This window comes from Mercenaria mercenaria, unplaced genomic scaffold (assembly GCF_021730395.1).
Source record: "Mercenaria mercenaria strain notata unplaced genomic scaffold, MADL_Memer_1 contig_4975, whole genome shotgun sequence".
NCBI lineage: Eukaryota > Metazoa > Mollusca > Bivalvia > Venerida > Veneridae > Mercenaria > Mercenaria mercenaria.
Window position 1 is genome coordinate 45,984 of NW_026463248.1, and position 22,516 is coordinate 68,499.

At 37.0% G+C, this 22,516-nt stretch overlaps 1 protein-coding gene across 1 annotated transcript in view; it reads right to left on the reverse strand.

The window, feature by feature from the left end:
• Positions 1–14,821, reverse strand: part of LOC128554366 (protein mono-ADP-ribosyltransferase PARP14-like) — a gene marked incomplete at its 3' end in the record, with an annotated part of 56,123 nt that extends 41,302 nt beyond the window's left edge. Inside the window, exons 1-3 of the mRNA XM_053535650.1 lie at positions 14,765–14,821; positions 12,546–12,782; positions 4,606–4,827 (exon numbers count right to left, since the gene is read on the reverse strand). Coding sequence (XP_053391625.1) covers positions 4,606–4,827; positions 12,546–12,782; positions 14,765–14,821 — 516 coding nt within the window. The remainder of the gene's footprint in view (positions 1–4,605; positions 4,828–12,545; positions 12,783–14,764) is intronic.
• Positions 14,822–22,516: the final 7,695 nt, after the last annotated feature.

Sequence of the window (22,516 nt, forward strand, 5' to 3'; positions counted from 1 at the left end):
ACCCAGTTTCGAACTTGACCTAGATATCATCAAGATGAACATTCTGACCAACTTTCATAAAGATCCCATGAAAAATGTGACCTCTAGAGTGGTCACAAGCAAAAGTTTACGTACTGACGGACGCACGCACGGACGGACGGACGACGGGCGATCACAAAAGCTCACCTTGTCACTTTGTGACAGGTGAGCTAAAAAAAATATTTTTTTGGTGTTTCTGAAAATATAGGAGCGCCAAACCCGATGAACAACTTTTTAATTTGGTGAGGCCTAATCGCAATTTACCTAAATGGGTCGTCAATTTCGGGCTACTATACCAAGATGATTTAGGATAAGTGTGTCAACCCGGTGGCCGGTTGACCGCATTAGTTATCAACCTGGTGGTCGGTTGATGGTATTTGATAACAACCCGGTGGTCGTTTGATTGTATTAATTAACAACCAGGTGGTCGGTTGTTTGTATTAATTAGCAACCCGATGATCGGTTGACAGTGATAGTGTTACTGGCGGTCTGTTAACTATATACCGTATTTTACCTAAGTCTTGGGACACCCTAAATCTTGGGACACCCCTAAAATGTGGAAAAATAATTATTTTTCTTGACCCTAAATTTTTGGACATGTATTTTCTCAGCGTATTTTTCGTCCCTAAGTGTTGGGACTAAGGTTGTGTACTGATTCAAGATGTAACCCAAATACCATTATTATACATTGTATGGTGTTGTATCGATCAAAATATAAAATAATTATAAGAACCAAAGACAATTTTTTTTAACATTTTCGTGTCGTGTTTTTACTAGTAAAGTGTTTTTTTACCATACCAGTTAAGTGTTGTATTTTTTTTTTCTTTTTTTTTTTTTGCTGCAGTCAGGAAGTCCATTTTCCGTTATTTATTTATTTTTATTTACCACTGACTGGAATTTACCCGCGAATCGTACAGATATCAAAACCCCATGCCAGTAATTTTCCATTCCACGAGCACGTGCGACCTATCGTAATGTCTAACTTACAACGCCGTTACTTTTGTTCATCGACACGTATACAAAAAACACGCGTCACGCATTCATTTTTTGATTTTATCGCTTCAGATTTTCAACACCCATTGAGAAGTAATATAGTTTGAATTCTATAATGATTTTAAAAAGGTATCGACAGAAATGTTGGCAAAATCCTATAAAAACGGTCAAATTTTCATAAAATTACTTGCAAAATTTCAAACAGCGCGATCCTAAATACTTATTTCTTTCTAAAAGTAAATAAATGATACAAACTATGGGCATAAAATTCAGACTTTTGACCAAAAAGTACAAAAAACAGAATAGAAAAATCTTAAATAATGAAAAGCCGGCAGCAATTTAAAAATATGAAGTAAAACGATTTTTGGCAAACAGATTTCTGTTACGTGACCTCGTGAACGTAAATAGAAAATGCGGTTGAAAAACAAAAACAATAATGATGTTGTTGCGTATTTCTAATAAGTTTTGAATGAATCTTTGTACATGTACATGTATTCTTTGACACAACACTTTATAATAAGATATTCTTCTCAAACCATTTTGTAATTTCCTTGAGGGCAAATAGGTCACAGAGGTAAGATATCCGCTATTATAGTTTGAAACGTTTACCTGTCAGTTTATACGGGATATTGCACATTCGCTTTAACAAATTAAAAAGAAGCTTTTTTTTATTAATTGTTACAACACTAGATCTCAGCACTTAAGAACTGAGGCGGTACGATCAAACAGTGTGCAACATGGCGCGAAAACATGACGTAATGCCATGAAAATCTCGGGGAAACTATACCGCTTTGATCTCCACTTCTAATGTCATGATACCAACACACTTCTTTTAGCTCTTTGAGGGGGTGTTAATTGATGATGAAAACAAGGCCAATTACTTTGTTTATCAACAGAATAATTACCGATAATCGTTGTTTGTTTTTTTCGTTTTCAACACGGGTGGGTGGGGGATGTTACCCGATGACGATTATTGTGTCCATATTTTTGGGACACTTTTCAAAATAATTATTTTTCGGGAAATAAGTCTTGGGACAGTGAAAAAAATAATTATTTTATGCTGTCCCAAGACTTAGGTAAAATACGGTATACTAAATAATTTCAACCTGGTGGTCTGTTGAATTTAGGAGTTCTGGTTTAAACCGGGTAGTTCATTTTACTTATGTGCTAGTATGCCAACCTGTAGTATGGCGGCAGGTTGACTGTAATTTATAGGTAGTCGGTTGGTGGCTCATATCAGTCATAAATATGTATGTAATGTGGCCGACAGTCTATATCTTATTATTCTTGGTTGGCCTCAAACCTATTAAACTTCAGGTCATATTTTTCTGTACGTGAACTAGGATTTGCTCGAAGAAAGAAGAGTGCATTTCCTTGATATTTCTTAGTGTCATGTTGTAACCTGGGAGTAAAAAGTCTTTGTTAATCTACATGTATGTAACACATGGGCTTCATGCTCGTCCCGTAGTTGGCCATGTACACTTAGGTTTCGTTACACCTCCTTGTGTACTTATGTATTTTGTAATATGCAACCAAAACCGCCACAATCTAAATGAATGTACTTCTTATTTAACATTATCAATAGATATGTATAATCTGAAATATATATATATATGTAGAATTTAGTGTTTCAAAAATTAGAATGCAACTAGAGATGCTTTTGAGAAAAGCGCATGTCTCCTATAACTGCCCCTATTAAAATGTCTAGTTTCTCTAGATGGTTTAGACGAGTGGATCCAATTAGATGGTCTGGACGAGTGGATCCAATCAGTAATTCAAGGGCCATAATTCGGATTTGGCTAGTTATCGAACTTGGCTGAGGTCTTATGGCCAAACACATTTTGTTTAAGTTTGGTGAAGTTCGGATGAGAAATGTTCCACTTAGAGAGCGGACAAGAGTAAAAAGGCCAATTTTTCGGTAATTCAAGGGCCGTAACTCCAAAATGCCTGCACCAATTTGGCTAGTTATCAAACTTGGCCGAGGTTTCATGGTCAAACACATTTTGTTCATGTTTGGTAAAGATCGGATGAGAAATATTTGACTAGAGTGCAGACAAGAGTAACAAGAGGGCCATGAAGGCCCTGTATCGCTCACCTGACCTATTGACCTAAAGATCATCAAGATTAACATTCTGACCAAGTTTCATTAAGATTATGGTCATAAATGTTGTCTCTGAAGTGTTAACTATCTTTTCCTCTGATTTGATCCAGCGACCTAGTTTTTGATACCACATGACCCAGATTCGAACTTGACCTAAAGACAATCAAGATTAACATTCTGACTAAGTTTCATGAAGATAAATTTATAAATGTGGCCTCTGAAGTGTAAACAAGCTTTTCCTTTGATTTGACCTAGTAAACTAGTTTTTGACCTCACCTAACCCAGATTAAAACTTGACCTATAGATCATCAAGATTAACATTCTGACCAAGTTTCATTAAGATATGGTCATAAATGTGGCCTCTACAGTTTTAACTAGCTTTTCCTTTGATTTGAAATGGTGACCTAGTTTTTGATCCTACATGACCCAGATTCAAACTGGACCTTGAGACCATCAAGATTAACATTCTGACCAAGATTCATGAAGATATAGTCATAAATGTGGCCTCTACAGTGTTAATAAGCTTTTCCTGTGATTTGACTTGGAAACCTAGTTTTTGACCCCAGATGACCCAAAATTGAACTCGTCCAAGAATGACTTGTGAGTAACACTCTGACCAAGTTTCATTAAAATTGGGCCAAAATTGTGACCTCTAGAGTGTTAACAAGCTTTTCCTTTGATTTGACCTGGTGACCTAGTTTTTGACCCCAGATGACCCAATATCAAACTTGTACAAGATTTAATTGAGGGTAACATTCTGACCAAGTTTCATTAAGATTGGGCCAAAATTGTGACCTCTAGAGTGTTAACAAGCTTTTCCTATGATTTGACCTGGTGACCTAGTTTTTGACCCCAGATGACCCAAAATTGATTGGTCCAAGATTGAACTGTGAGTAACATTCTGACCAAGTTTCATTAAAATTGGGCAAAAATTTTTACCTCTAGAGTGTTAACAAGCTTTTCCTTTGATTTGACCTGGTGACCTAGTTTTTGACCCCAGATGACCCAATATATAACTCATCCAAGATTTAATTGAGAGTAACATTCTGACCAAGGCCGACTTTTGGTAATTCAAGGGCCGTAACTCCAAAATGCCTGGACCGATTTGGCTAGTTATCGCACTTGCCAGAGGTCTCATGGTTTAAGTTTGGTGAAGATCGGATGAGAAATGTTCGACTTAGAGTGCGGACAAGCTTTGTGACAGACATACAGACACACAGACAGACACACAGACAGGAGTAAATCAATATGTCTCCCACACCACTGTGTGGTGGGAGACATAATAAATGCAGTTAAACGAGAAGTCATGTTTTATTGATTAGATTGTATTACTTCGAAAGTCATAAAATAAAGATGTAATGCAGCTGCAAATCATACAAAACATGATGGAAAATTTATGAGCATTTCATTTTTCATGTTTTATAGATAAACATAGTGCCCAACTTTGGCCCAACAGATATGAAAAATTCAAAAGATTTTTATTCTATACTTACTTTAACCACTTCACTGTCTTTAAATATAACAACTTTAACAAGCTGAATGGTCATTGCACTAGTACATTCTTTCTCAAATGATTTCACACCCTTAAACAAAGCATCAGCAATCCTGTGAGCTGGGTACTCAAGCCTTCCAGTACCAATGACAGGAAAGGCTATACTTTTGTGACCCAGGAAGTTGGCCTTCCATAGACAGTCTGTGATGAACTTTTCTATGTGCTGAAAAGATGCATGAAACAAAAGCATTTCAACATTGCAAATAAAACACATAACAAGAGCTTCGCCAAGCGCAGGCCTCGACTTCAGCGGTGGACCGTTGGACCGACGCAACCAAAATATCGGCAGGTCCACTAACTATCAAAAGTTGGGTAGACCGACGGTCAACCAATTTTCAGTCACGGTCTGCAAATAAATTAAAACCCCTAAAAGTGAAAAATAGGGGGGAAAATCATACCCATATCGGCAAATTCACAAAACGAAAGTTGATTTTGCAAGTACGGCATTCTACGTTATAAGCATTGGTGAGTTAAAGTCAGCATAGCACGAATGGACTACTCCACCGATCGGGCGAGTGGTTTTTACGTGGTAACTTTACCAAATTGAGTAATTACATCAGGCAAAATTACATGGATTGACTGGAATTTACCCGCGAATCGTAAAAATATCAAAACGTCATGCTGGTAATTTTCCATTCCACAAGCACGTGCGCCCTATCGTAATACTTAATTTACATCGCAGTTACTTTTGACACAAAAAAAAAGCGCGTAGTGCATTCATTTTTTTATATAATCGCTTCAGATTTTCAACACCGCTTGAGAACTAATACAGTTTGAATTCTGTAACAATTTTAATAAGATATCGACAGAAATGTTGGCAAAATTCTTTAAAAACGATCAAATTTTCGTATAATGTTTTGTAAAATTTCAAACAGCGCGAACTTGATTATTTATTTCCTTTTTAAAGTAAATAAATGGTACATACTATGGTAATAAAATTCAGACTTTTGACCAGAAAGTACAAAAAACAAAATTAAAAAATCTTAAATAATGAAAAAGCGGCAGCAATTTAAATACATGGAGTAAAACGATTGTTTGGCAAACAGATTTCTGTTAGCACGGCAGAACAGGTTACGTGACCTCATGAGCGTAAATAGAAATGTGGTTTTAAAATGAAGCAGTATGATGTCGTTGTGGTTTTTAATAAGTTTTAAATGATTCTTTGTACATATATTTTTTGACACAACACTTTGTTAGATATTCTTCTCAAACAATGATGTAAATTTCTTGAGGGCAAATAGGTCACAGAGGTAGAACATCCACTATCATCGTTCACGGTCTGACACATTTACATGTCAGTTTATTCGGGATATTGCACATTCGCTTTTAAAAAATTAAAGAAAAAACTTTTTACTGATTTCTTCTCAACAATTAAAGGAATCGAGAAAGTACGATCAGACAGTGATGTGTCACATGGTGCGAAAACATGACGTAATGCAATGACAATCTCGGGGAAACTATACCGCTTTGATCTCCACTGCAGATGCCACAATAACCGACACACTTCTTTTAGCTCTTTGAGGGGGTGTTAATTGATAATGACAACGATGCCAATTACTTTGTTTATCATCAGAATGATTACCGATAATTGCTGATGTTTTTTTTTTTTCTTTCAACACTGGACGGGAGGATGATGATTGTGTCCATATTTTGGGACACTTTTCAAAATAATTATTTTTCGGGATAACAGATTGCTACAGTCTTCCATTTTTAATTATTTTAGAAATAAGTCCTGTTTCTTTGAGTCATATGAAGTTATGACGTCTACAACATCACAATTTATGAGATAGAATTGGAGGTCCACTAAAGTCAGAGCAGGTCTACTAGATTTTAACAGTTGGTGGACCTGCTGGCAACTGCTGAAAAAAAGTTAAGGTCGAGGCCTGCAAGCGGGGGCAATATATACGCATGAAGTGTTACAGCAGAGGATGGGAGCAAAATCTAAAATACTCGACTGCTGAAGCCCAAAGGGCTGGAACAACAAAGAGAAGAACTTAAAAAAAACAAGAGGGTCATGATGGCCCTATATCACTCACCTGAGTGCTTGAACAAATTTCTTTGCTAAAGCTTCAAAAACAGAAAGTAGGTCAGTAGGTCATATTCACAGTCACTGAAAGTCAGTTTTAAGACTGGTGTGCAAAACTGTACATGACATCCAAATTTCAAGACTGTATCTATACAAGAGGGCCATGAAGGCCCTGAATTGCTCACCTGACCTACTGACCTAAAGATCATCAAGATTAACATTCTGACCAAGTTTCATTAAGATATGGTCATAAATGTGGCCTCTCAAGTGTTAAATAGCTTTTTCTTTGATTTGACCTGGTGACCTAGATTTTGACCCCACATGACCCAGATTTGAACCTGACCTAAAGATCAAGATTAACATTCTGACTAAGTTTCAAGAAGATACAGTCATAAATGTGGCCTCTAGAGTGTTAAAAAGTTTTTCCTTTGATTTGACCAAGTGACCTAGTTTCTGACCCCACCAGATCCAAATTTCAATTTGACCTATAGATCATCAAGACTAACATTCTGACCTAGTTTCATAAAGATAAAGTCATTAATGTGGCCTCTAGAGTGTTAACAAGCTTTTCTTCTGATTTGACCTGGTGACCTTGTTTCTGACCCCAGATGACCCAATATCAAACTTGTCCAAGATTTTATTGAGGGTAACACTCTGACAAAGTTTCATTAAGATCAGGCCAAAATTGTGACCTCTAGAATGTTAACAAGCTTTTCCTTTGATTTGACCTGGTGGCCTAGCTTTTGATCCTAGATGACCCAATATCAAACTCGTCCAAGATTTTATTGAGGGTAACATCATGACCAAGTTTCATTAAGATTGGGCCAAAATTTTGACCTCTAGAGTCTTTACAGTCAAATTGTTGATGACAGTTTGACGGACGACGGACGACAATGGACACAGGGCGATCACAAAAGCTCACCTTGAGTACTTGGTGCTCAGGTGAGCTAAAGATGGATGGACACATTTATAATTTATGCTTCCATTTACCTTCAGACACATAGTGATAAAGTTCACAAGTTGCTTCACTATATGTTTCATATATGTGTCAGTGCAATGCACCAAGGGGGCAACAGGTGGAGAATTCACCTAGAGCACAAAATTGGCAAAATTTCTTGACATACTTTGCATTTGTTACAAGCATAACTTCAAGTATCATAATGTAACATTAAGTAACATGAATATAGATTATGATAAAATATCTTTTACTGCCCCACTTCTGACTGATTTTAAAAATGGACTACAAAAAGACACCTATTCTTAAACAAACGTAACATAAGTAACATCCATGTAACACTCCTGCAACATCTTTGTCACATCTATATAACACTACTAAAGACATTTTTTGCCAAATTTAAGAAATGGGGTATAACATGCGTAACATTTTGACTACAAATAGACGCCTTTTTCAGACACACGTAACATAAGTAGCATCCATGTCACATCCTTGTAACAAACATCTATAAAACACTACCAAAGAAGTTATTCGGCCAAATTTAAGAAAAGGGGTGTAACATGTGTAACATTTTGACTATGAAAAGTTGCCTCTTCTCAGACACACGTAACATAAGTAACATCCATGTAACATCCTTGTTACATCTATATAACACTACTAAAGACGTTTTTTGGCCAAATTTAAGAAATGGGGTGTAACATGCGTAACATTTTGACTACAAGAGATCACAGTGATCTTGGCGCCCACCATTGAGCCATTTTTGATTGTTCCAAATTTCAAGACTAGCTCAAGGTCAAAATCAAGGTCAAATTTCATTTCAGTACACATCACTGTGCATGTGGTCCATGCATGTGGACAATGCTGTAGCTTGAGAAATGTGAAAGTAGGTCATAAGATCAATTTCAAGGTCAAAGTTCATTTCGGTATACAAAACTATGCATGTGCTTCAAATCTGGAGGCTGCAGCTTGAGAAACGTGAAAGCAGGTACTAGATAAAAATCAATGTCAAATTTCAATTCAGAACACAAAAATATGCATGTGGTCCAAATTTGAAGCCTGTAGCTTGAGAAATGTGAAAGTAGGCCAGTAGGTCAATCTCAAGATCAAAGTTTATTTCGGTACACAAAACTATGCATGTGGTCCAAATTTGAAGCCTGTACCTTCAAAAATGTGAAAGTAGGTCACTAGGTCAATGTCAAGGTCAAAGTTTTTTTCGGTACACAAAACTATGCATGTAGTCCAAATCTGAAGGCTGTAGCTTGAGAAATGTGAAAGTAAGTCACTAGGTTAAAATCAAGGTCAAATTTCATTTCAGAACAAAACACTATGCATGTGGTCCAAATTTGAAGGCTGTAGCTTGAGAAATGTGAAAGTAGGTCACTAGGTAAAAATCAAGGTCAAATTTCATTTTGGAACACAAAACAATGCATGTGGTCCAAATTTGAAGGCTGTACCTTCAAAAATGTGAAAGTAGGTCACTAGGTCAATGTCAAGGTCAAAGTTTTTTTCGGTACACAAAACTATGCATGTAGTCCAAATTTGAAGGCTGTAGCTTGAGAAATGTGAAAGTAGGTCACTAGGTTAAAATCAAGGTCAAATTTCATTTCGGAACAAAAAACTATGCATGTGGTCCAAATTTGAAGGCTGTAGCTTGAGAAATGTGAAAGTAGGTCACCAGGTCAAAATCAAGGTCAAATTTCATTTTGGAACACAAAACTATGCATGTGGTCCAAATTTGAAGCCTGTACCTTCAAAAATGTGAAAGTAGGTCACTAGGTCAATGTCAAGGTCAAAGTTTTTTCCTCTGCACAAAACTATGCATGTGCTCCAAATCTGAAGGCTGTAGCTACAGAAATGTGAAAGTAGGTAACTAGGTCAAAATCAAGGTCAACTCATGTCAACCTTCATCTTGCCACTCAAAACTATACATGTGGTCCAAATCTGAATGTTGTAGGTTATTGACAAGAAGATTTTAAAAGCTTTTCCCTATATCAGTCTATATGAACCATGTGTCCCCCGGGGTGGGGCCATATTTCACCCTAGGGGGATAATTTGAACAAACTTGGTAGAGAACCACGAGATGATGCTACATAACAAATATCAAAGTCCTAGGCTTTGTGGTTTGGACAAGAAGATTTTCAAAGTTTTTCCCTATATAAGTCTATGTAAACCATGTGGAGACAGGGCCATATTTGACCCTAGGGGGATAATTTGAACAACCTTAGTAGAAGACTACTAGATGATGTCACATACAAAATATCAAAGCCCTAGGTCCTCTGGTTTTTGACAAGAGGTTTTTCAAAGTTTTTCCCTATATAAGTCTTTATAAAACATGTGACCCCGGGGCGGGACCATATTTGACCCAAGGGATATAATTTGAATCATCTTGGTAGAGGACCACTAGATGATGCTTCATACCAAATATCAAAGCCCTAGGCCCTGAGGTTTTGGACAAGAAGATTTTCAAAATTTTTCCCTATATAAATCTATGTAAATTATAAAAGTAAACAAAGGGCCATAACTCACTCAAAAATTGTTGAACCTGTCTGATTTTCAGGGGGACACAACTAAGGTACCAATACATCATTCTGACAAAGTTTGGTCAAAATCCCCCCAGTAGTTTCTGAGGAGATGCGATAACGAGAAATTGTTAACAAACGGACGGACGGAATGACGGACAGACAGACCACGGACGCAGAGTGATTTGAATAGCCCACCATCTGATGATGGTGGGCTAACAAAAAGGAACCTCTTCTCAGACACATGTAATGTAACATAAGTAACATCCATGTAACACCTTTGTAACACCTTTGTTACATCTAGTATATAACTACTAAAGATGTATTTTGGCCAAATTTGATAAATGGAATGTAACATGTGTAACATTTTGACTACAAAAGGAACCTCTTCTCAGATACATGTAACATATTAAGAAACATCCATGTAACATCCTTGTAACATCCCTGTTACATCTATATAACACTACTAGAGACGTATTTTGGCTAAATTTAAGAAATGGGGTGTAACATGCATAACATTTAGACAACAAAAAGGAACCTCTTCTCAGATACACGTAACATAAATAACATGCATGTAACATCCTTGTTACATCTATATAACACTACTAAAGACGTTTTTCGGCCAAATTTAAGAAAAGGGGTGTAACACTGAACTCCAGACGCAGACGTCAGCCCCACCGGATACCAACTTTTCTTTGGGAAATCTTTGATCTGAAGCTTGACAGCTGCTTCTGTTAGGGATTTAAATGTATCCGTGGCTAACATATAATAATGCCTTTCGGGCATTTGACAATTTTAGGCCATTATACAATCTTTCAGATAGCTGGCCTATACCAGAACAACAAATCACTCTTATCTATGGCTTATTGTTTCGAAAAGGATATGTCACCCAAGACAATCAGGAAGTATACAGCTGGGCTAAATTATTTTCACAAACTTGCTGGATATTACAATATGACCCAGGTTTTCATCATTATCAAATTACTACAGGGTTGCCATAGGAACTGTATCACACATGATAGAGCCCCACTAACTCTGCATATTTTGACATCTGTTTGCAGAGTTCTGGATGCCTATGAAACAAAACTGTTTACTTCACTCTTTAGGTTAGCATACTTCAGATTGTTTAGGGTTAGCAAACTAGCTGTATCCTTTCGCGACAATCTGAGTGGTCCACTTAATGATCAGATCTGTCCATGACTGATAACCATTATCTTACAATTCAACTTTGGCATAGTAAAATAAACCAAAGAGAAAAACCAACTGTGTTAAAAATACCCAGAGAATTCGGGCCTGTCTGTACAGTTCAAGCATTATTAGATTTCATGGTCGTAGGCGCAAATGGGCCTAAGTCGCTCACATGTGAAAGACCTTGACCATGATTCTGATCAACATTGGTGAACATCCCTTAAACACTGACAATTTTTTAAACAATTCTTCTATTTTTTGCTTTGACAGCCCAAAATAAAGTAACAACTAGAGATGCTTTTCAGAAAAACACATGTCTCCCACAACTGCCACTATGAAAAATGTCTAGTTTCTCTAGATGGTTTAGACGAGTGGATCCAATTAGATGGTCTGGACAAGTGGATCCAGTCAGTAATTTAAGGGCCATAAATCAAAAGTGCCTGGGTGGATTTGGCTAGTTATCAAGCCTGGCTAAGGTCTTATGGCCAAACACATTTTGTTCAAGTTTGGTGAAGATCAGATGAGAAATGTCCAACTTAGAGAGCAGACAGGAGTAAAAAGGCAGATTTTTCGGTAATTCAAGGGCTATAACTCCAAAATGCCTAGACCGATTTGGCTAGTTATCGAACTTGGCCAAGGTCTCATGGTCAAACACATTTTGTTAAAGTTTGATGAAGATCGGATGAGAAATGTTTGACTTAAGAGTGCGGAGAAGAGTAAAAAGGCGGATTTTTCGGTAATTCAAGGGCTGTAACTCCAAAATGCCTAGACCGATTTGGCTAGTTATCGTACTTGGCCGAGGTCTCATAGTTAAACACATTTTGTTCAAGTTTGGTGAAGATCGGTTGAGAAATGTTCGACTTAGAGTGCGGACAAGAGTAAAAAGGCCAATTTTTGGTAATTCACGGGCCATAACTCCAATACGCCTGGACCGATTTGACTAGTTATCAAATTTGTCCCGAGGTCTCATGGTCAAACACATTTTGTTTAAGTTTGGTGAAAATCGGATGAAAAATGTTCGACTTAGAGTGCGGACAAGCTTTGTGACAGACAGACAGACAGACAGACACACACAGACTGGAGTAAATCAATATGTCTCCCACACAACTGTGTGGTGGGAGACATAATTACAAAAACACTGCCAAAATGATCCTAGACTGCTCAACAAAGTTTGGTGGGGTATGATAAATTACCTGCAATGAATGTTCATCTTTTCTCCTATCATAGGCTTGAAGTGCTCCATGGAATACATGCTTGCACTTTAACTTGTATCCTTTTGTTATAACTATCTCTCCATTATCTAGATTTCTGTGATACTTCTTGAAACATTCGTCTTGTATTTCTTTTCCAGCACTGTCATGAATTGACTTTGAAACAACACCATTCCGTAGCTGTAGATCTGGTGCAGTAGTATTCACAATCACATCGGCCTACAAAAGTTACAATGTCAGTTTCATTTATTTATTTATTTATTTTGTTAGGTTTAACGTCGCACCGACACAAGGGATGCTCTTACTTTTGGAACTATTCAGTGAATGGGTATCCCTGACAACATTATATAAAGGTTTCACGCATGAAAAAGCATTATCTGTCTATAACAAGAGGGCCATGAAGGCCCTGTATCGCTCACCTGACCTATTGACCTAAAGATCATTAAGATTAACATTCTGACCAAGTTTCATTCAGATATGGTCATAAATGTGGCCTCTAAAGTGTTAACTAGCTATTTCTTTAATTTGACCCCGTGACCTAGTTTTTAACCCACATGACCCAGATTCAAACTTGACCTAAAGATCATCAAGTTTAACATTCTGACTAAGTTTCATGAAGATACAGTCATAAATGTGGCCTCTAGAGTGTTAACAAGGTTTTCCTTCGATATGACCTAGTGACCTAGTTTTTGACCCCACCTGACCCAGATTTAAACTTGACCTAAAGATCATCATGATTAACATTCTGACCAAGTTTCATTAGGATATGGTCATAAATGTGGCCTCTAAAGTGTTAACTAGCTTTTCCTTTGATTTGACCCGGTGACCTAGTTTTTGACCCGACATGACCCAGATTCAAATTTATACTAAAGATCATCAAGATTAACATTCTGACTAAGTTTCATGAAGATACAGTCATAAATATGGCCTCTAGAGTGTTAACAAGCTTTTCCTTTGATTTGACCTAATGACCTGGTTTTTGACCCACCTGACCCAGATTTAAACTTGACCTAAAGATCATCAACATTAACATTCTGACCAAGTTTCATTAAGATATGGTCATAAATGTGGCCTCTACAGTGTAAACTAGCTTTTCCTTTGATTTGACCTGGTGACCTAGATTTTGATCCTACATGACCCAGATTCAAACTGGACCTTAAGATCATCAATATTAACACTCTGACCTAGTTTCATGAAGATACAGTCATAAATTCGGCCTCTACAGTGTTAACAAGCTTTTCCTTTGATTTGACCTGGTGACCTAGTTTTTGACCCAAGATGACCCAATATCGAACTCATCCAAGACTTTATTGAGGATAACACTCTGATCAAGTTTCATTAAGATTGGGCTAAAATTGTGACCTCTAGAGTGTTAACAAGGTTTTCCTTTGATTTGATCTGGTGACCTAGTTTTTGATGCCAAATGACCCAATATCGAACTCGTCCAAGATTTTATTGAGGGTAACATTCTGACCAAGTTTCATTAAGATTGAGCCAAAATGTGACCGCTAGAGTGTTAACAGTCAAATTGTTGACGACGGACGGATGGACTGACGGACGACGGACACAGGGCGATCACTTCATGCTCAGGTGAGCTAAAAAGCATTAAAATGCAACAGAATTTTGGTCTCCATGAAAGCTACACATTTCTAACTAAATTATTGACTTTTTCCATATCTATAAATGTTGACCTTGTCAAAACTACCAAAACTGCAACCAAAAACATTGGTCTCTATAACGGATCGCTCACCTGAGTAATATGAGCTACATGTTTCAAAATTTAATGTCAAACTGATGATTTTTAGAAATTTTTTGGAAGATTTTCCGATGTACAATCAAGTAACCCAAGGGGTGGGGCCAATTTTACCCCGGGGGTCATGATTCGAACAAAGTTTGTAGAAGTCTACTAGGCAATGTAACATATCAAATATCTAAGATCTAGGCCTTCTGGTCTAATTTTAGCAAATTTATGAAGATTTCCCTACTGGTACTGATGATAAACCCGGACAGATGATAAAGTCGACCACCTTGGAAATATTCGATTGCAATCGGTTATTTATAAAATTGAACACACCAACTAATAGTTTCCACTTACAACACCAACTGGTGTTAACAAAAACAAAATTGGTAAATATTCTGTATAAATAAATGACTTAAATTTATTACATTTATTTGTATAAAAAATATTTATCCAAAATTACTGGAGAAGAGGGTGTTTTTTGCACATGCGCACTGCCGAAACATGGAAGGCCTGACATTTGGTAACTTTCCATTACTTGATCAGGAATAACTGTTGCAGCTTTTTTGGGAAAGTTTCAATACAATAATACCAAGAAAATTTTGTAAATGACAAAGTGTTCTAATTTATCATCAGTCAACGTTCATACAGTCCCCATTTTACATACCTCTTTCAGGGCCTCACTTCGTGTGAATTTGCTTATTAAATATAAATTTGAATTACGTAAAGTTTTCAGCAAAGGTTAAGCTTTATTTTGATACCGACCATTTATTACAATATGCAGAAATAAACAAGAGTGCAAGAATGTCACAATATACGCCCGTCACAGCAAATTTCTTTACTCTAGCACCTGTATTTGCAAATGGAATTTTAATTTTGTGGTTGTTTAGTAATAACTAAGTGTTTTGTTTTTCTAAGTCCACAAAAAAACTCCTTACCAGGTAGAGATACCTTAAAATACACCTAAAATTGGAAAGTAACATCTATGTTGTACCACAGAAAAGTGGTCTTGGTTTTTCCCTACGGTCAATTATAAAAAAAGTTACAATATAAGTTATTTATAGTAACAACTAAGGGAAGTTAATCTTAAAAAAAAAAAAAAAAAAAAAAATCAAAAAAAAAATTGTAAGTCCTCACAAAAATCTTTACCAGGTAGAGACTGGTCAAAATACACCTCAAAATTGGATGTAGCATGCATGTTGTACTACAGAAAAGTGGTCTCGATTTTTCCCTACGACTAGTAATGAAAAAGTTACAATATAAGCTATTTATAGTAACAACAAAGGGAAGTAATTCTAAAGTAGGGAACTGCGCATGACACTTCGTCTCATGATGGTGTATAATTGTGTCAAGTTACATCAAAATCCCTCCATGCATGAAGAAGAAATGCTTCGGACAAAGTCATTCTTGTATCCGACCTTTGGCCTCTAAGTGTGACCTTGACCTTAGACCTAGGGACCTGGTTCTTGCGCATGACACTACGTCTCGTGGTGGTGAACATTTGTGCCAAGTTATATCAAAATCCCTCTATGCATGAAGAAGAAATGCTCCGGACAAGGTTTTCATTCTTGTATCCTTTGACCTCTAAGTGTGACCTTGACCTTAGACCTAGAGACCTGGTTCTTGCGCATGACACTCCGCCTCATGGTGGTGAACATTTGTGCCAAGTTATATCAAAATCCCTCTATGCATGAAGAAGAAATGCTCCGGACAAAGTTTTCATTCTTGTATCCTTTGACCTCTAAGTGTGACCTTGACCTTAGACCTAGGGACCTGGGTCTTGCGCATGACACTCCTTCTCATGATGATGAACAATTGTGCCAACTTTCATCAAAATCCCTCTATGCATGAAGAAGATGCTCCGGACAAAGTCATTCTTGAATTTGACCTTTGACCTCTAAGTGTGACCTTGACCTTAGACCTAGGGACCTGGTTCTTGCGCATGACACTCCGTCTCATGATGGTGAACAACTGTGCCAAGTTTCATCAAAATCCCTTCATGCATGTAGAAGATATGCTCCGGACAAGGTCTGTGGAAGCCGCCCGCCCGCCCACCCGCCGCATAAAAAGTTACAGGTAAAAAAGCTCATTTTCTGTTCAGGTTTATCATCAGTACCAGTATGTACAATCAAGTAAACCCTGGGCCTGGGTCAATTTGACCCTGATGGGTCATGATTTGAACAAATTTTGTAGAAGTCTACTAGGCAATGCTACATGTCAAATATCTAAAACCTAGGCCTTCTGGTTTATTTTTAGAAAATTTTTGAAGATTTTCCTATGTAAATTCAAGTGTAAATTCAATTTCAATTTTGACCCCGGGAGTCACGTTTTGAACAAATTTTGTAGAGGTCCACTAGGCAATGCTACATGTCAAATATCTAAGCTCTAGGCCTTCTGGTTTATTTTTAGAAAAGTTTGAAGATTTTTCTTTTTACAATCAAGTAACCCCATGGGGCGGGGTCATGATTTGAATAAATTTTGTAGAGGTCCACCAGGCAATGCTAATTGTGAAATATCTAAGCTCTAGGCCTTCTGGTTTAAGAAAAATTTTGAAGATTTTCCTATGTAAAATCAAGTGACCCCTGGGGCGGGGCCAATTTTATCCCAGGGGTCATGATTTGAACAAAGTTTGTAGAAGTCTACTAGGCAATGTTACATATCAAATATCTAAGACCTAGGCCTTCTGGTTTATTTTTAGCAAATTTATGAAGATTTCCCTATGTACAATCAAGTAACCCCTGGGGCTGAGTCAATTTGACCCTGGGGGGGGGGGGGGGGGGGGGGTCAAGATTTGAATAAATTTTGTAGAGGTCCACTAGGCAATGCTACATGTCAAATATCTAAGCTCTAGGCCTTCTGGTTTATTTTTAGAAAATTTTGAAGATTTTTCTATGTACAATCAAGTAACCCCATGGGGCGGCATCAATTTAACCCCGGGGGTCATGATTTGAAAAAAAATTTGTAGAGGTCCACTAGGCAATGCTACATGTGAAATATCTAAGCTCTAGGACTTCTGGTTTATTTTTAGAAAAAAATTTAAGATTTTCCTAAGTAAAATCAAGTGACCCCTGGGGCGGGATCAGTTTTCAACCTGGGGGTCATGTTTGAATAAATTTTGTAGAGGTCCACTAGGCAATGCTACATGTCAAATGTCTAACCTCTTGGCCTTCTGGTTTATTTTTTTTTTTAATTTTGAAGATTTTCCTATAGAAATCTATGTAAAATCAAGTGACCCCTGGGGCAGGGTCAATTTTGACCCCTGGGTCATGATTTGAACGACTTTAGTAGAGGTCTACTAGGCAATGCTACATGTCAAATATCTAAGGTTTAGGGCTTCTGGTTTTTGAGAAGAAGATTTTTTAAGATTTTCCTATGTAAAATAAGTGCCCCCTGTGGTGGGGTCAATTTTAAACCCGGGGTCATGATTTGAACAAATTTGGTAGAGGTCTACTAGGCAATGCTTCACACCAAATATCTAAGCTCTAGGACTTCTGGTTTTTGAGAAAAAGATTTTTAAATTTTTTCCTTTTGGTCCCCATCGCAACCAGAGTTCTGCATGGAATTCAATTCTTTGAAACATTTTTGTAGAGCTTCACCCAAGGAACATTCCTGTGAAGTTTGGATGAAACTGGCCTAGCGGTTTATGAGGAGATGTCGTTTAAAGTAAAAGTTTACGGACGCCGGATGGTGAGTGATCAGAATAGCTCACCCTGAGCCTTTGGCTCTGGTGAGCTAACAAAAATCACTGCTCCATGCAAGCTTCCTAAATTCCTAGTTTGGTTGCAATACCTTATTCCCTGCTAAGTTATTGAGCATAAACAATTTTCTATTTTTAATAACAGTGACCTTGGCCTTGACCCCAGTGACCATTACACATACTTTAACTCAGTCTCCTTGAAGAAAGCTATATAATGTACTAAACCAAATATATGTATTTATTCTGTCACTTGCAGTATTTTTGACCCGATATCAGGGTGCCATATATATTTCTTGATATACCTTCAGTTGACACGTGACCAGTGATATACAGTCAGCTGATCATGTGACCTTATGATCGATATTGTTGTCATAAGAAATTTTGCACTGAAATCATCCCCATTGTGTTGGAAATGTCCGAACTAAGAAAATGAGTGCTCAAATAATGAGTTTTTATTCAAAAACGAAGAAGTTATTGTGATTTTTCAATTGGAACCACATTACTGTGTCGGTGATGACGTCATTATATAAGTGACGTCATTACGAATATGACGTCATTAAAACGGTTGTCGCACACTAATTTTTGTAAAATAAATTGCCAAATATCGGAAAATGAAGTAATGACAAGATAAATAGAATAATAAGTTAGTGCCTAAGATGGAGAAACTTTATCTGGCTCGGCTCCGGACGTTATCAGGTTCGCCTTCGGCTCACCCGATAACCTCCTCCACCTCGCCAGATAAACTTTCTCCATCTACGGCACTAACCTATTATTCTCTACATATCCCGCTGCAAAAATGGACTTAAGCCATTTGCAACAAAATACCCTATATGAAAATTATTTAAGTACTAAGGACCGAACGCCTCTACTCCGAAAGAAATTTAACTAAAACTTGCAGGACCACATTTCTCAATAGCAGTTAACATCATTACCATGTTTTATTGAATTCCTCCAAAATAATGTCAGAGATATGACTCCAGACTGACAGAAAATGGAACAAATATATATACATACATCATACATGTGATAAGTTCAGAATACCAAAACTGGAGGTTTGCTATTTTTCAGCTGGAGTTGGGGTCTCAAAACTGGAGGTTTTTTATCAACATAAAGTAAGCGCGCGAACGCAAAACTTGAGAAAAATCCAATTTTTTATGTTATTTTCTATTCTACTTTTAACTTCAACAAGAGTGCAAGAATGTCACAATATACGCCCGTCACAGCAAATTTCTTTACACTAGCACCTGTATTTGCAAATGGAATTTTAATTTTCTAGTTGTTTACTCTGTTGTTTTTTTTTAGAAATTATTGTAATTCTTTTATTTTTTTAAGTCCGCAAAAAAAATCCTTACCAGGTAGAGATACCTTAAAATACACCCAAAATTTGAAAGTAACATCAATGTTGTACCACAGAAAAGTGGTCTTGGTTTTTCCCTTCGGTCAATTATAAAAAAGTTACAATGTAAGTTATTTATAGTAACAACTAAGGGAAGTTAATCTTTAAAGAGAAAAAAAAAAAAAAATCCATACAAAAATCCTTACCAGGTAGAGAACGCTCAAAATACACCTCAGAACTGGATGTAACATGCATGTTGTACTACAGAAAAGTGGTCTCGATTTTTCCCTACGACTTGTAATGAAAAAGTTACAATATAAGCTATTTATAGTAACAGCAAAGGGAAGTAATTCAAAATAAGGGACCAGTGCATGACACTCCGTCTCATGATGGTGTACAATTGTGCCAAGTTACATCAAAATCCCTCCATGCATGAAGAAGAAATGCTCCGGACAAAGTCATTCTTGTATCTGACCTTTGGCCTCTAAGTGTGACCTTGACCTTAGACCTAGGGACCTGGTTCTTGCGCATGACACTCCGTCTCATGATGGTGAACAATTGTGCCAAGCTACATCAAAGTCCTTTCATGCATGAAGAAGATATGCTCCGGACAAAGTTTTCATTCTTGTATCCTTTGACCTCTTAGTGTGACCTTGACCTTAGACCTAGGGACCTGGTTCTTGCGCATGACACTCCGTCTCATTATGGTGAACAACTGTGCCAAGCTACATCAAAATCCTTCCATGCATGAAGAAGATATGTTCCGGACAAAGTCATTCTTGAATTTTTCATTCTTGTATCCTTTGGCCTCTAAGTGTGACCTTGACCTTAGACCTAGGGACCTGGTTTTTGCGCACGACACTCCGTCTCATGATTATGAACAATTGTGCCAACTTTCATCAAAATCCCCCTATGCATGAAGAAGACATGCTCCGGACAAAGTCATTCTTGAATTTGACCTTTGACCTCTAAGTGTGACCTTGACCTTAGACCTAATGACCTGGCTGTGGATGCCGCCCGCCCGCCTGCCCGCCCATCCGCCCGCCAGGGGCGTTCCCATAATACGTCCCGTTTTTCAAACGGGCGTATAAAAACCTAAAAGGATAAAATATATTGTATTTTAAGGCGGAATGTGCCTAATTTGAAGTTATTGGGTTTCGTTTTGAAATTTTGATTAATATAAAATTCAGTATATTCCTCATAGACTGCGTATTTTACTTTTTTGATATTTCTGTAACTTTTTTCTCTGCAAACCTTCAAAAACGACCATTGACGTCCATTTCTGATGAACCGCGATTTAAGTCCATCAGACAGTTTTCGTCAATCGTGTTGTTCATTCTACAAGAACCGACTTGCTTGTTGCTCATCACATTTTCATTTAAAAATGTCTTTAAAATGGTGTAATTTATGGAGATCATTTTAACGTAAAAGTCGATATTTACGTTAAAGTGACGTCAGAGCGACAAATATGACATTGTGTTTCGAAGAAAAAGTTTGCTATAATCTTGTCTCATGTAAAACCCAAACGATAGAATTTGAGAAAAAACTAACAAAAAATTGATGGTGAAAATTTTATTTTCTATGGATTTACGAAATAAAATTATGGGGTCACCTAATTCATTTTCGCGTAAAATTACATTACGCTACCCCTACCCCCAAATCACAACATAGCTTAGTTTACGTGCTTTTCTGATATATCTCTTTTTAAATTTTAGTATTTTACACTCTCATTCATCAGAGGCTTACTAGAGACGTAAAACGAATCTTGGTATGTGAGAAAGAGGGTTTTCTTTTCAAAAGAGGTCTTTATAACAGGGGTCAAATTTAACAATATTTTCTACTAGCTAAAACTAGCTAGTGCCTTTTTTGTTCACTAGCTAAAGGGAAAAGATACTAGCTAAAATCAAACACGGGTATTTTATAGATTTTTACACGCCATCTTTGTCACAGTCGTTTGATCGCTGAGAACAATTTCAAGGTCGACATTAAGTTCTCTCTGCCATTTTTTTACTGTTTTTACACAGGCGGTTACTGGCCTTTCTTCCGGATCATCATGTTTTTTTGGCGCACTGGCCTCGTCGGTATTGTCAGCTGCCGACCGTTTCAAAAAGTTGGTAATTTTCACAGACATTTTTTTTAAATTTTGGGATTCCAGTAGGCTAATTATAGTTACTAAATTTAAACAACCAATCAGAGTCCTCGATACCTAAAAAACGTCATTTACCGCCCAACGTATCTGTCCTCGCATTCCGAAATGATTTACACTGGAAACGATTACGTCATACACCTATTTGAACTTTTTTTACGATTGTGGTCGGATAAGATTCAACTGAAACTATATTTGGAACTTTTATTATTGTACTGTCATGTTTTTCTTTAGGAGTATTACATTTGCCTGGCATTTCATTTTTAAAATTAGCGAGTGCTTTTTCAGGCCACTAGCTATTCTAAATTTCCACTGGCTTTTAGCGAGTATGCGTGCTTAAATTTGAACCCTGTATAACTTTAAAACTGGCGACCGGTGCGAAATGGTTTAAATGCAAATTTTTCTACATATGCCAATGCTACAACTTTGCGTAAAATACTGATCATGTTATTTTTTATAATCGCTTTAAATATATTTCTTTCTAATGATTATTTTCATCTTTTTTTTATTCAAAATACCAATAAACAAGTATTCCGTTGTAATACACAGCTAAAATTTATGCATATGCAATTGTATACTTCGGAGTTTTCACATTTGAAACATAATTATTGTAAAATATCATAGTTCAATATTATACAAGTTCAAATATTTTTGACTTAGCCACCCCGCCATGGGAGTAAAGGTTGTTTGAATCTTGTTTTTCTTTTTATTATCCCTAACACTCCATAAGCATGCACGCACGCACGCACGCTATTTGAAATCAATCATAATTTCCATAATTTCCGTAATCATATGAGATACTATCCCTAGGTTACATATACGTGTTAGTGTATCTTTATAAACTTCTGATGAATGTTGAAAATTGTTACCTTCTGAATTTTGACACCTAAGACGCTTACTAAAATAAAAAGTGAAAACTTACACATATACACGTGCCAGTACAAATCCTAATATCTCATAAATACGAAAGCAGGGGTTGCAAGTTTGAGACTCCAGTCCTCCGTACAAAGTTACAATTCTTGAGTTGCACATTAAG